Source organism: Condylura cristata, unplaced genomic scaffold, assembly GCF_000260355.1.
Source record: "Condylura cristata isolate star-nosed mole 26May11 unplaced genomic scaffold, ConCri1.0 scaffold00005, whole genome shotgun sequence".
NCBI classification, from domain to species: Eukaryota; Metazoa; Chordata; class Mammalia; order Eulipotyphla; family Talpidae; genus Condylura; species Condylura cristata.
The window spans coordinates 59,577,938-59,594,037 of NW_004567106.1; the positions used below are offsets into that span (position 1 = coordinate 59,577,938).

The window sequence follows — 16,100 nt, forward strand, 5'->3', positions numbered from 1 at the left end:
CAGTGAGTGAAAGTACAGCATTATGAGGCTAGCCACAGCCACTTCAGCACAAGTTCGATCCCTGGCAGAGAGGTAACCCACTTGACACAGCAGACTTCTCCTGTCTCATCCGCTACTCCCCTCAGCAGTGTACTTCCATCAGTTTGCCTGTTCTGCTCCCTACTCTGGCAAATCCTCTCACCACTCATGCACCACTAGCCTGTACCCCAGTTCTGTATGCATAAATAAATCTTTAAAAAAATAATAAATAAATCTGGGGATCAAACCATATTTTTCTTTTAGGATTCATTTTTTTGTGTCTTGGATTCCTCAAGCACAGTGGGAGATGAACAGTAAATACAAGTCTTAGAATCCAATGGGTACGAACTGGGCATCTAGGTTCAAGCCCTGGTTCTGTGCTGGCACTTATCATGTGACCTTAAGCAAATTCCTTTCCTCTTTGGGCCTTAGTTTTTGGAACTGTGAATGATTGAATTGGACCAGAATAGCTAAATCTCTTCTAGAGCTCAGCTTCTAACGAACCTGATTCTCTCAGTCCAATCCAAATGGAAGAGACACTCTGTTCTTTCCACAGTCATCTGAGTTAATTATCCATGTAATTGGCATAAGCCTAGGTTTTAATTTGACTTGGCTCACTCTTCTAGACCATGAATGAATCTTTGAGAACAGAACTCTTATAGTGCCTGGAGATGCTCTGAAAGGGTAGGATGTGGTCCCTGAACTGAATCTTTAGACTCTAAGTATATGCAAACAAACATCTGTGAAAGTAGAACATAAACAATTGTTTTCTTTTTTAACTGGTAGAAAGTAAGCAAGTGTTGCTTACTCTAGTGTGAAGCACCAGCCTACATGGGAACAAGTGAATGTGGCCCATTGCTACAGTCACAAAACAAATCTTTTCACAGGAATTTACATCTTATTTAAATACTAAATCCCACTCCCCAATCCCTCCCTCAAAAAAACAGAGAAAGTGACCTACAAATAAACATAAAATAAAACCTTAAATCTGGCAAGTCTGAAAAAGTACCCATGAAGGAAAAGGCCTGTGAGCAAAATGACTGTTTGAATAAGAATGAGGCAGAATACTTTAGCCAGGCTCCACATACAGCCTGCTGCTAAGTAAACACAAGACCAGATTCCACCATCCTGAGAGTGTCAGAGACCATCATCTGTGTCTTCAGTGCCGACTTCAGAAAGCATCTGTGACTCAAGAAGTGAGGCTAATTATAGTCATTTCTGGAAGTATTATCAGAAAGAAAGGAAAGGATGTCCTGGGCAGGTGGGACTATCTTCAGGAGGGAACTGGGAATCTTTCCTAGAACTAAGTTCCAAGGAAAAGGAGCAGAATTATTAACTAGTCGGGTCCCTCCCTGGTGGCAACAAGGGGTTAAAGTGCAGCACTGTGAAGCTATCCACATGGAGCTTTATATGGATATGAAGTTCAGTCCCTAGCCAGGCAGCTGACCCACATGGTATGGCAGACCTTTCCAGTCTCGCCCGCTGTTCCCCTCAGTAGTGTATCTCAGTACATGTGCTTGTTCTGCTCCCCACTCTGTCTCTGGTGAATTGTCTCACCCCTGCATCTCTGGCCTGTACCTCAGTTCTTGTATGCATAAATGAAATTTTTAAAAAAGGAATTATTGAGTAGTCAGAGCTAAAAGGACCTGAAAAGGTATCTAGTTCAACCTCTTATAGGAAACTAGGAAAATGCTTTGTTTAAGATCATACAACCAGGTCCAGAGCCATAATCCAGGCATCCTAATGCCTATTCCAGTACTAGGCCTCTACTCCCATATTCTTTTAAGAATGCAAGGCCTTGAATCCCATTTTCATATTAGAAATCAAGATAAAGGAAGCTCACAGTGGAAATATACTTACCTATCCCATATGTTTTATGTTTCCCTTGCTTCTGTTTAAAAATTAAACATTTAAGTCTGTTTCTTCTTAGCTTTTGTAAGATGTAGTGTCTATAGAACCTGATATGTTCTATAGCTAGACCAGCTGATGCACCAGAGTGGAAACTCCCATCTAAGTTTCCCTTCAAAGGAGACAGATTGTTCTCCGGAGACTAGTTCTAAATACAGTATTGGATATTTCCAGGAAGGACATCATTTCTAAAAATTTTCCCTGAAACCTTTTGGCCTTTGGTTTTATTTATTTTGTAGGAAAGCCTAGTACTCTCAAAAAGTCTTGGGTTTTCAGTCCACATTTAGATATATATGACTGTCTTGCTTGCTTCAAATTACCATGGAGAAGAAGAGTGTAATATTCCAGTTCATGCTACATGTCTCCCACTCCTCCATTGTCCTAGTCCAATGTAGATATGAGAAATTTCCAAGATATTGGTTTGGCCACCTGTGCGCGCTTATTTATTTATCTCGCCGTTGACACCAACCTATATCTACAGACCACCAAATCCATAAGGACTCCTTATTAATGTCCCTGAAAAATGTTCCAATTAATAGATACCTATTTTTTTTTAAAGATTTATTTATTTGTACATACAGAACTGGGGTACAGGCCAGAGGCTCAGGGGCGGTGAGAGGCTTCACCAGAGACAGAGTGGGGAGCAGAATAGGCAGATCGATGAAGTACACTGCTGAGGGGAGCAGCGGGCAAGACAGGAGAGGTCTGCCACGCCATGTGGTCTCCTCCGGAGCAGGCGGGATTTGAACTCATGCGGAAGTGGCTTCAGCTTCTCAGTGCAGTGCTTTAACCCGTTGCGCCACCAGGGAGGGCCAAATAGATACCTATTTTTAATCTCACATCCATTTGACGTCTCTGGTTCAGTGCTCAGAACCTATCAAGAAATATATAATAGAAACACCTAGTTAGGCTTAACTAGCTACCTTTTTTCCTTCCGTGCTGAAGAATTAAGCAATTTACTGTAATATGGTTTGATAAAAGACGGTAAGGACTGATAAAAGAAAAAAAAATGAAACAACTCTAATGAATAAATGAATATTAGATCCAGCCAACATACCTTGAAAATCTTCCAGAAAAACTCCTAACAGTTCCATATATATAGCATATATAAGTGCAAAGGATGTGGAGGCAAAATTTTACAACTTTTTTTCTGATCCAAAGCAGTAAAATTCACACACAAACGCACTTGTTTAAATCAATTTCTTGTGTTCATTTATCTTTCTAGTCAGGGCTTGCTCTAGGATTGGCAGCTATATGTTTCCAGAGGAAAGATATTGTAGAATAATTTGAGGCCTATATGTGTGAAGAACAGGAGGGTGAGGGTGTTGCATTTCATGTGGAAGGCCTCACCTCAACTGAGCAACAGAAACTTCCAGACTTCAGAAGGAAGAGATAACAGTGGCTGTGCTTATTATAGGAAGCCGGAGACAACAACCAGTTCTGCTGGAGGAACCTCTTTTCCTGCATCAACCTCCTGAGACTACTCAATAAACTAACCAAATGGAAGCATTCTAGAACCATGGTGAGTTGGGTCTTAGATCATGGAAGTGAACAGCTGACTGAATTGTTTTCATTAGTAAGTATTTGTGGACTTTCTGCTTGCCGTACACTATAGAAAGATACTGAGTGCTACATAAAACTGAGTACCTCCTAATTCTGGGCACCAGCACATTTCTTTTCAAGGTGATGGAAATAGACCCTACCACAGAGCAGCCCCAGTAAAGAAGTTCGCATTATTATTTGGATTATTGTCATGCATCCCAAATGATGCAAGTCTAAGGTTATTTATTGCTTTGAATGACTTTCAGGGTTAGGTTTGTAGTCATGAAAGATTGGCAGTAACCTACCACTCACTGCTATGGGACCAACTGGTTAAATATATCCTCATAAAAGGATAGTAAACAGCCATTAAGAAGAATGAGGCAGTTAGGTTTTATACTGATACAGAATGGTTTTCAAAATATATTTTTAGATAAAAAGCAAAGTATGAAACAATGTGACAGCATATGTAGTTGGCTATCATTTGTATTAAAAACTATAAGTTATATATGCGTGCACAGAATTGTTCCAGAATCATTTCTTACAAGAAATTCTAAGTGTGAAAGTGGATGTGTGTCTGCCAAGATTTCTTTGCACTTTGAAAATTACAAATTTACAGTTGTGAAATATAAATCAAGTGATTTCTCTATGTTCTTGAAGACTAGATCTAAGTGGAATCTGGACCATAAAGTTCCAAAAATTCCTTGGGGGGATTCTGAAGCTATCCAGGTTTGGCTAATTTGTCTGTGAGTTGGAAATTTTAGAACTTTATCTCCCTTTCCTCATTCCAACCCGTTTCAATGAGCAGATGTTGGTGGTGTTTAAATCAGCTCCGATCTTAAAGCGGGCCCTCAAGGTCAAACAGGCAATGCTACAACTTTATGTCCTGAAACTACTAAAGATACAGACCAAGTACCTGGGACGGCAGTGGAGGAAAAGCAACATGAAAACCATGTCGGCCATTTACCAGAAAGTGCGCCACCGTATGAATGATGACTGGGCTTACGGGAATGGTAAGTATTCGCAAGAACTTTTGACATTCATGAGTTTCCTGAATTTTAAACAAAACTAAACATTTATCTCTATTCTCTTGTTATGAATTGTTATATACTTTAGATGAAAAAGCGATTATAGGTCAGATGCTGCCCTAAATTCCAGCCTGTACCCTACCCTGTGTAAACTACAAAATTCATTTTACAAAACAGGTAAAGTGAAGAATAATGATCCCCTTTCCAAACATCCCTTTAAATAACAGATTTCTTGGGGCCCCTCTGGTGTTGCAAGGGGTTAAGTCTCAGCACTGTGAAGCTATCTGCAGCCACTGCAGCATGAGTTCGATCCCCAGCCAGGGAGGTGACCCACAGGGCACAGCAGATCTCTCCTGTATGATCTGCTGCTCCCCTCAGCAGTGTACTTCAGTAGATCTGCGTATTCTGCTCCCCACTCTGTCACTGGAGAATCCTCTCATCCCCTGCACCTCTGGCCTACACCCCAGTTCTTATATACATAAATTTTAAAAATCTTAATAAATAAATAGCAGGTTTCTCTGAGAGAGAAATATCCTTTTATTATTGCAAAACAATTAGAAAATACCAGTAAGCCAACATTTTACTATATTATTCTCCTTATACCATATTTGTACCACTCAAAGTCTACCCTGTTAACACCTTATTGTATTTTCTTCCTGATCTCTACATATGCATATGTTTTATTATAATGACAGGAAATTGTATGTGCTATTTCATAATCTCTTTTCAGTTAACATTATCTTCACCTTTTCATGACAGTATGTTTTCATTTTTCTAATAATTAAGTCCATTTCAGAAATCCTTAGTTGCTCCAAAATGTTCTTTAAAGTTATTTTTTCCCAGTCATAATCCAATTCAGGACCCAAATTGCATCTGGTTGCTATATCCTTTTGTTTGTTTTGAATCCAGCACAGTCTTTCACACCCTACCTCACCCCCAACACTGTCTAATTAAAGAACTAGCTGTTTGACAGAATATCCACCTTCTGGAGTTGCTTGCTTCTTTGTGTTGTCACTTACCTTTACCTTACTTCCTTATTAATAATACTACCTGAAAACTGAAAGTTTGATTGAAAGGTGTGAAGAAATCAATTTAAACCATTTGGATACAATATATTCTAGGTAATGTTGGGAACCATCTTTTGACTCATCCGGAGACTTATGATTGATCTTATACTAAATTGACCAGAGTTTGGAAGAATTTGACCATTATTTATATAATTGCATTTAAGAGTTTCTTGTAAAATGACTTACAACTTGTCTTTTCTGGGCTTTATAACCTACTGACTTTTAGAGGATGCTGCAAATAAGAGACAGATAACTAAGAGAAGCCTATGGTAGATAAGCCAGGATGAAACTTCTACTGAGAGATAACGTGCAATTAACTATTTAAATTCTTACATGTTTTTTAAATATGAGAATGTTTTACCCTACAAATGACACATTTGTCATCAGGAACCCAAACTATACCTATGATAATCATTGAGTATAGGACATAATAGATCTGGGAAATATGTATTTAAGGCCTGAACTAAGTATCTAAGTAAATAAATAGAAGCAAAACAGATTATTTGTCATGTTTTTACCTCCACAGCAGCCTTCACCTCGTAATCTTAACATAGTTTAAAACATAGACGTTATGTGCTGGGGGATTTCTCAGGGAATTAGAAAGTCTTCAGTACATTAGTCCATTCTGATTCTCCTTAGTGGATTCCTTCCTGCCGCTTCCCTTTCCCTGAGAGATGGTGATTCCATTCAAATGGAAACTTTCATCAATAAAGCAAATTGAGTTTTCCTTTTAGAAAATACAGTACTTGTAAACAGTAAATAGTAGAACTATATTGAGAAGAAAATGCAATAAAATCAGTCCCCCTCACTAGTGCCCTCATTTCCTCCTTGGAGATAATCTCTTTTACCAATTTCTAGACTATCCTTCCAAAGTCGGCGTCTGCGTATACAAGTGCACATACGTGGGTGGGCACATGTATGTTTTTGAAACCTGAATGGCAGCTTATTGTATACTTGCTCTGTACAATACTTTGCTCTATACAAAAAAAGGAATGTTGAGTATGTTCTATGGTAAGAGGAGCAGTGCCCTGAGTTATATATGCATTCTTCTTCTCCTTTTATACAGACATCGATGCCAGGCCGTGGGATTTCCAAGCAGAAGAATGCACCTTGAGAGCCAACATCGAGGCTTTCAACAACCGCCGGTATGACAGACCCCAGGACTCTGAATTTGCACCGGTAGATAACTGCTTGCAGAGTGTGCTAGGGCAGAGGTTGGATCTGCCTGAGGACTTCCACTATTCGTATGAGCTCTGGCTAGAAAGGGAAGTATTTTCACAGCCCATCTGTTGGGAGGAGCTTCTCCAGAATCACTGACTGAACTCCTGTTAACCAAACATCCGCTAGACGGGGGTTGGCTCCAATAAATGGTGCTCTGCCTGTTCTGCCCTTTCAGCCTTTGTTTCCGAGTGCCTGTCCAGGACAGAGTGGGCCCAACCCCAGAAACATGAACATGAACTTCGGGGCCATTCTGGAGGCTCTTGGGCCTGGAGATAGTGTAAGCCTAGGATCTTGAGTCACAACATATTTATCAGTTTGCCCTGGGGTCAGTTTGGTATCCAGTTGGCCTTGGAAATCTGTTGTATCTATCTTGGACTTAGCTTGTGTAGGACCACTTCTTGCTTTTGTCTTGTCTAGAATCTATGCTGACCCCAAGAGTGAGAATAAGTTTATCATGGCATTTGATCCATGGCATTAATCATGGGTGGTGTGGGTCATAAAATAGACCTCATGCTGTCCCTGGATTCCTAGAACTTATCAGGGTTTGGCAACCAACTTGGAAATTAAGTCTGTACTTTAAATTCAAAATTTTGACACTTAGCCTCTTTCTATAATCACATAGAGCACCTGTGAAGGGTGATGATTACTGTTACCTGAATACTGCATGTTAGAGAAAGGCAAACTGTGTCAAGTGTTTTTTCTTTATTCCCCACGAGATCTTGGTTCAATGCGAAAATGACTTCCTTGTGTACTCTGTGCAGGCATGGAGGATTCTGCCACAACAAATATGGAGCAGTCAAGCCTCCTCTAAGGATATGTCATGTTTTTCTGAAACTATTTCAGTCTTAAAACGACTCAGTGCGCTACAGAAAATTATCCTTTTCACTCAATTCATTTTTTAAATGACAAGTTAACTACCGGAGGTTTTGTTTCTTGAGATGGCATTTGTGCTCATGATCAACTCATTTTGTAATTGAATAGAACACCAAGAGCATCACAGCTTACCATTTTTCTTCTCTTGTGTTGACTAATGATTTTTTTCCTTTTTACTACTAATGGTTTCAGAGTGTCATGTGGCGCTTTAGCAACCACTGTTTCCACCTAAAAGTACTGAAAACAAAAGCCCCGAAGTACCAACCGCTAAACTCTTTTACAGTAGGATCATGTACTTTCCCACAGAAACAAGGTTTTTAGAAGTTTGTCTTCTGGCCCCACAGTTATGGCATCTATGTTTTTTAGTAGCCCTACCCCCCCTGCCACAGAATCTTTAATTATTACCAGAGGTCTCATCAAAATTGGCTTATTTATTCTGTCCTTTGTCAGCCAGTCTCATCTGGAATCATTATAGAGTCACTAAAATATCCACAGGAACTATACCACAGCTCTAATATGTAAAGCGTGGACTTCACCTCTGTGATTTCAGGTAGGAGGATTTCTGTCTTGATGGAAAGAAAGGTCATGAAGAGTGTGTGTATATAGTAGATAAAACTTGTTAAAATATTTTGTAGATTTTACCTGAGTAGAAAATTAGTCCTTGTTACAAGCAAAGTAATTTGCCGAGCAGATCACCTGTAAGCCCTATTTATCTATAATTTTAATGTAAATGAAAAGACAGTTTTCAAGGGATAAGCAATCATCAGTTTATTTATCTTAAAGTCATGTAATATTTGTGTCAAGAATAAGTAAACTATTGCAAATATGCACATGAGTGCTTTCTATGGCATGGAAGTATGATATGCTTAATATTCATATCACTTATAACTCTTCTCTAAGGGAAGGTTAATTTTTAATGCACATAGAGAAACAAAGCCTCTAGGGCAAGTGATTAGTTTCCAGTCACCTCATTTTTCCACCAACTTGTTGAGACTAGGATTCGGTTATTGACAGCCAACCCCATATGTTAATTGGTTTAACTCTCCCAACTTGAAAACCACAGTGTGTGGTTAGGAATAAAAGCTCAACCAACCTCCAATTGTGGTTATTGTTACTACACAGAACATTATTTGAGTGACTCATAAAGTAGATGTATTTTATTTGTGGATGTTTTAGTAAAGTTTGCATTGGTTGTTAACTATTTACTGAAGCACTTTAATAAAAAGAAAAGTAAACTGGAACTAGAAGTTTGGTCTTTAAATTCTTCACAAGAGAATTTTAAATATCTCAGGTATGAGAAGAAAGGCTACAATTAAAGAGGATGAGTACTCCTGTGCTAGTATTCTGGGAGTAGACTAATACAAACAACTGTAAAATCTCTGTGACTTATTTACATAACTTTCTTGTTATTGGGTATGGAGATCAACTTACAGCTCTACCTGACACGGCTGAGTGGCTCCGCTTCTATGACCCATCCTGAGTCTAGGCTGGGGAATAGGACCTACCTGGAACATATTGTTCTCATACTGAAGGACATGAGCCAGAGACCAAGCCATACTCTACTTGGTTATGACATCAGCTCATATTTCAAAAGCAGTTCACTCCAAACAAGCCTAACACTGGGCAAGAGAAGCACATTCTACCTACAGGGAGACATAAAGGTAGACAGTGAGTTACAACAGCTTCCCAGTACAATATGATCTTCAGGCTGGTTGGTGGTGGAACTATCTTAGAAATTCTTGAGAATTTCAGCAGCATTCTAGTTAACCTTTGAAATCACTCGTTTCAGTGCTTTATAGTGATATTGTCAATTGAGGCATTGACTGTCCTTGTCCACAGTTCCTATAGATGAGTGTTTTAATGGTTTCTATTTCTCCTCCCAGGTAGTTGTGGTGAGTTTTAATTCTTTCCTTAGTCCTTCTTGAAATGAACCATATTTACAATAATAGTTGCTGAGATTAAAGAATGGAGCTGTGATTTTGAACAAAAATCATGCTGTTGATAAAACAATTGAACTTGTGACATTGATGGCATCTACACTGTAAGTGATGAGCTAAGTAGCCATCTATCATCTAAGCTGGGTCAAATATGAACTTCACCTCCTTTGGTCCTCAGGTAAGCGAGGGGCCAAGTATGTGGTTTGCAGATGCTAAGAAAGTCTTGCCATTATCTAAGAAATACTTGCACACTGTCAATTAACATTTCTATTTAGAATAGAGTTCCAAGTCAGACTTTTTTGTATACCTTGCGATGTTTTCTATAATAAAAAAAAGTTTTACAAAGAATGATAGATTTTAGCTATAAATTACATTTGTGAAATCCCCAGTAGTATGTTCCATAGTTGCTGGTACTGGTTTTTACATGTATTTAATATGATTACAGATTTTATATGATGCTTTTCAACATGAAAGATGTCAAAATACATTTCAGAGTTAATATGGCTAAAGCATGATTTTGATTATCTAACCATTAAATATAACCTTTGTCTGCCTCTGGGCCTCCTCCTGCTTTTTAATTTTTCCTCAACCGAAAAAAAAATTATAGAGATAGTGAAGAGAATAATTTACCTCCTTTGTAATCACACCCCTCAACACTAAGCTATTTATCTGGTAGCAGATTTAACAATATAAGGAAGCAGGTAACCTTTAAAATATGATAGAAGAAAGAAAAAGCAAAGCTCTTGCCTATATTGACAAGCCATTGTAACAATATGCAAATGCTTTTGGATATATTGGCTTAAGTAAATCCTAACTGATGAATTTTGGAAAACACAAGTTATTTTACTTATTTTTCCACTAGTAAATTTTTCAGTAGCCCCTGGCATTCTGTCTGAATTCCTGTCTGAAAAATTCATAAAAGGTAAGTTCTGAAAGCTTTAAAACTTCAAACACCTTTCCTCGGTGACTGCATATTCAGAATGTTTGGTTTACCAATATTATTCTTAAAACTTTAACCCTCAATATTTGTAAGCAAGTTTTCCTTGGGAATACATTCTTTTGTTAAAAGGGATCTCCATCAGTACAAGAATTCCTTTAACAGCATTCCCTAGATATTTATGTAACACAATATTTTCACTGGACTACACTACTTTATAGTATCATTAGTAACAGCCAAAATGCTACAATGGAAGTACAGTCAGCTTGTGGCATTATTTGAATAAGAACCATGAATACATGTATAGGATTCAGAAGCCTAAATTATTTGTTTCATCTTCTTCCCCACTGTATTACTTTCCTAGGATTACTGTAACAACCTACCAGAAACTGAGTGGCTTGAAACAAAAGAAATATATTCTCTGAGTTCTAGAGGCTAGAGTCTGAAATTACAGTGTGAGTACCACATCATTCCCTCCAGGCACCCTAGAAAGAATCTATTCTTTGCCCCCAAGTATTCAATTTCTGCCCCTGTAGTTACATTACTTCCTTCTCTCAAAACTCCCCCGCCTCTCTCTTACAAAGACCTGATTGTATTTAGTGTCCATTCGGTTAATCTAGTGTATGCTCTTCCTTTCAAGAGCCTTCATTTTATTCCATCTTTCACCATATCAAGTATGCAGGTTCTAAGGACAAGGACATGAACACTTTGGGGGAGGGGGAACGCCACTATTCAACTCACTAGTGTCCATCAAACACCCAGCAAATAGCAATACTGACTCATTTACTCTTCCCAGATCTCATTATCAGAGGTGTAAGACTCAGGGGAAGTTGTTTTTACTTGGAGAATGCTTGCAGTTATTGATGTAGTTAAAGGAAACTCAACAAATTGTTTAAGGCTTTGGTAGAGGATATTACATAAAGAAGCGGGTGTGAAATTCAGCAATACGTATGTTTTTTGTAAGATACAGAAAAAATTTTCAAGTTTTCGGAGTACCCAGTGATGGGTACTCTGAATAAGCTCCCTTGCTTATTCTCCAGAAGTTATCACAATCGATATTTTTTTCTATTTTTCTTTCAGAAAATTCGTAAAATACCCACCTCCTTCTTGCCAACATTTATTTAAACAGGAGCATTTTCTACTTTTATCATTTACCCTGGAGATCTATTTTTCCATGCTAATATTCTTAAATGACAGTACATTTAATAATTTAATGCATTAATTAAGTAATTCTCCCCAAAGATTGCTTTCAAATAGTTGTGTTTGGTATTTTTTTCCAGCTAGGTAGGAGGTGAAAAGAAAGGGCATAGATAGGAAGTATGGTGTGTGTGTGTGTGTGTGTGTGTGTGTGTGTCTGTGTGCGTGTGTGTGGTGGTGGTAGGCATGAGGTTATGGAACATTCTCTCAGTTCTCATAGTAATAGGTCAAAGCAATGTGAAGTATAATTTCCTACCCATAATTCAGAGCCCCAGATCCTGAAAAGGTAATGAGATTGTGCCTGGGTGTTGTATGGGAAGTGTTCAGAGTGTTTGCTCTTTTAGTAACAAGATTTAAATTTTAAAATGCAAGGATTTAAGATCCTTATTTCTATTTTATAGAAGAGAAAATATCCAAAGTCTTTCTAAGGAACTGAAAGAGTACAAAAGCCATCCCTCCTCTGTTCAAACACCTTTGGTGACAGTGACTTCTTACTAAATAAGATAGCACCATCTGTCTTCTTGCCTGAAATGGAAGTGTTACTTTGAACATTCTGGAACTTTTTGTTCAAATGCTTAATGGAGCTGGCAGGACAAAGATCCTCTATGTGGAGGCCTATGAAAATATGTTTTCTTCATAAAAAGACATGTTGTACCCAGAAGGGCTATACAGTATAGTGGCTCACACTGAGGGTGTTGGATGCAGCTTGGTAAGGCTCTGCCTCTGTCAGCTGTGTGCTATGTGACAAGTTTTCCCACCTGTAAAGTGGGGATAATAATACTTTCTGGAGTTACAGGATTAACTGAGTCAATATGTGTACAATATTTAGAATAATGTTTGCTAAGCCTGAGTCTTCAACAGTTGCTGATCATCAATATTTCTTACCTCATCTCCCTCCCTATTAAAAGACCTCCCAGCAAGCATAATAAATAGCATTTTAATTCCAAAGCTCAGGAATCCGCAAACAATAGCCCACTGGTCAAATCTAGCCCACCAGCAAATTTATATGGCTCGTGAACTACGAAAGGTTTTTTATATTAATCGGGTGGGGGGGGGGAATTCGTAGTAGAAAAATATTTTATGGCACATAAAAATTGTATGAAATTCAGATTTCTGTTGCCATTATAATTTTATTGGAACATGGCCATGTTCATTCACATTATATATAAATGCTATTGTCCAACACCAGCATTTACAAAAGAGGACATAAAACCTGCTGAATTGAAAATATTTATTATCTGAGTCCACTGATCCCTGTTCTAGATAACGTCCTCTACTGAGTCTGCTACAAATGGTCTTACTTCTCCCTGCCAAGACCCTTGTGACTGACCAGAGGAAATTACCTACAAAGGACATTTTTTTCTCTAACTTCCTTTTTAATATTGGGACTATAGTGGTGAAATGAATACAGTGCTATACTATTCAACTTAATGAGAGAAAAAGGAAAAGGAAAAAAGCAAGGAAAGCACTACCTATAAGAGTAGAAAGGAAGAAATAGGTATTTTTATATGTAACTTCTAAGAAGTATAGTGTTAGAGTAATCTAAGTTTTTATATTCATGCTTCAATTCTGTAATTTTTCCTCCCAAAGAACAGCACAGTAATTTTACGATTTTTTAAAAAAGACATAAGAATGTATTTTTCACAAATAGATAGTATTAGTGTCAGTCTGATGGGAGTTTGAATAATTATCAACATTTAATGTCACCTTTCCATTTATGCAGCAAGATTTGTTCAGTTCTTATAGAATAAATCTTATCTTAAGTCCTAAACATTAAATGATTCTTATGTGGATTGGTAGATATTTTCTTTTGTATCTTTCTATGCTACAGCAGCCTGTCAGCCACACACCTCAGCAGCCCTCCTCACCAAACTGTGGAGAATGCTAAAAGCTTTCTCCAAGTACAAAGGCTGAAGATACATTTGGTTAATGGAAAAGGGTGCTGCCACTGAAATTATCCTGATCATAACTAAAGCATGTATAGAGAAATAGATATTTTGAAGATGTATTTATTTACTTAGGCATAGAAGAACTGGGGTGTAAGAGGATTCACCAGAGACAAGTAAGGAGCAGAACAGGCAGATGGACTGAAATACACTGCTGAGGGGAACAGCAGGGAGACAGGAGCTTTTGTTGCTTTTTTTTTTTTTTAATGCTGAATCACCACAGAGGTGGTATTCCTTGTTTTGTTTTTTAATTTATTATTTTGTGTAGAATAACTGAGTTATAGGCCCAGGGGTTGAGAAGATTCACCAGAGACAGTGGGGGAGGACAGACAGATCTACTGAAATACACTGTGGAGGGGAGCAGTGGGTGAGACAGGAGAGGTCTGCTGCGCCATGTGCGTCAGCTCCCAGGGCAGGGTTCGAACTCAGGCTGTAGTGATGATAGCACTGAGCAGTAACTCCCTAATCCGCCAGAGAGGCGCACAGCTGAAGTTTTTAAGTCAACTGTATTGAGGTATAATAATGCACTGATTTGAATTCTGATGAAAGTATATAGATCTGTGCCAGGCACACTTCTGGACAGGGTGCACCTTTCAAAAAGGCCTTCTCTGGGGTTTAATGCCCCGAGTTCATGGTCTTGATCTCAACAACTTTATCTCTGAATTTGTATTTTCTAAATGAAGGCCAATAGGACAATGGACTGAGTTGGAGGAGGGGCCTGGAAGCTGAAATCTTGCTGGTTTCATCTCTAATGATAAACCCATTTCAGGTTCAGATTGGTACTCAGGGCCCTCCCTGGTTGCGCAATGGGTTAAAGCACAGCACTGCAAGTGATCCCCAGAGTAGTACTCAGGTGTCTCAGGGACAGGCAGCACCTAAGTATATTCAGAAAACAATACCTGAGCATCTCACCCACCAGCCTCCAAGCACAGAGGCTGGAGGTTGCCCACCTAGGGTGGCAGGCCCTAGAAAGTGAAGATATCTAGGAAAGAGACTGTCCTTGTTCTCCTGAGAACATTACATTCAGTAGCAAGAAAAAACAGCACATCAGGTTGCTGGAGAACCCCACAAAAAGGAAAACTTTTTATAATTTAGCATCTTCAGTGCATTTTCCCCTACGTCTACATATTTTCATTGCACTGAATCATACATATGATGGAGTTAGCCCTGCACTGATCACCATTACAATCAAGACAACATTTTTCCTGTTAACACTTTGCAGTCAGTTGTCCCTCCACCCCTCCACACACTCTCTCCATGTCACCCCCAACCATTGGTCTTCTTTTGAGACAGCTGAATTTTAAAAGTCCCAGCAGGATGCTGGACTACCAGAGTTAGGAACTCAGGGAAAGCTGGAGTGGAATAGATGTACCAGGTATGCTGTAGGGGTTCACCTGAGAGAGCTGTGACGGTCCAAACAAGTGTAAGCAGGGAGTGTGGGCCACCCCCATCCAGACACTGAGAGGAACAGCAAAGGAAAAAGCATGGGCAGAGCGCGCGAAAGAACATGTGGACTCTAAAAAGAAAAACCAGTCGAAAGTATTAGGTTTACTTTGTTAGTGAGGATTAGGAAAAGCACATTATGAAAACCTGGTACATAAATACACTCTCCATTGGAAGCCAGATCATCAGTCCAAAGGAGGCAAGCAAAGTACCTGCCCCTGGGTTGCGCAGCCTCGCAGGACCCCACCCCTGCTTCCCTGTCCAGTGTCCTCCCTCCAGCCCTGGGCCTGCAAGGTCCTGCTCCCTGCGCTTGGTGTAGTTGACTGCTCCTTACCCAATGCCAGATAAAACGTCACCTCCTGGGAGGAACCTTTCTGATCATTCAGTAGTCACATTAGCTTAATACACCCTGTTGCACCTGTCATTTTAAATGTCTGCTGCGTCCCCCACTACGACCATCTCCTCTCTTCCTCCTCCAAATCTTAACGGTACAACACTGCCTCAGAAACTGTTCATTTAATTTAAAGGGATGAGTCATGAAAAAGAATTGAGTAGTGCTCCCCAAACCGCCCCTCCAGGAAGAAGCATGCAGGATGAACCTCACAATGTTGAAAGTGGAACCATCCCTAGTGTATTCTTTCTAATCTCACATTAGTGTAGTGACCGTTTTCAGTCCCTTACTGTCTGGAGACCTTACCTGGCTCTTTCACAAACACTGCACCCACTCTACCCTCAAAGACCTGGGTCGTTTTCCCAACGTTCACGCAGTCTTTGATGATTTGCCCAAAGTCAGCCAGCAAGGAGTCGAGCTTACTCCCCCCGGGTCAGCCCACCGCCCGGCCAGTCCCCCACACGCCAGAGCCTCGCCCTTGGCCCCCGCTTTTTGGGGTGTCCTGGTCCAACACCCCCGCGCCCGCCTCCGAGCTCGCCGGCGCCGGCTCGGACGCCCAAACCCGGAAACCCCAAGGCCCCGCCAGGGTTCCCGG

At 39.6% G+C, this 16,100-nt stretch overlaps 1 protein-coding gene across 1 annotated transcript in view; it reads left to right on the top strand.

Annotated features, from left to right (window-relative positions):
- Positions 1-8,431, top strand: part of STRIP2 (striatin interacting protein 2) — a 40,037-nt gene extending 31,606 nt beyond the window's left edge. The window contains exons 19-21 of the mRNA XM_004677035.2: positions 3,344-3,448; positions 4,274-4,478; positions 6,627-8,431. Coding sequence (XP_004677092.1) covers positions 3,344-3,448; positions 4,274-4,478; positions 6,627-6,877 — 561 coding nt within the window. The 3' untranslated portion in view covers positions 6,878-8,431. The remainder of the gene's footprint in view (positions 1-3,343; positions 3,449-4,273; positions 4,479-6,626) is intronic.
- Positions 8,432-16,100: the final 7,669 nt, after the last annotated feature.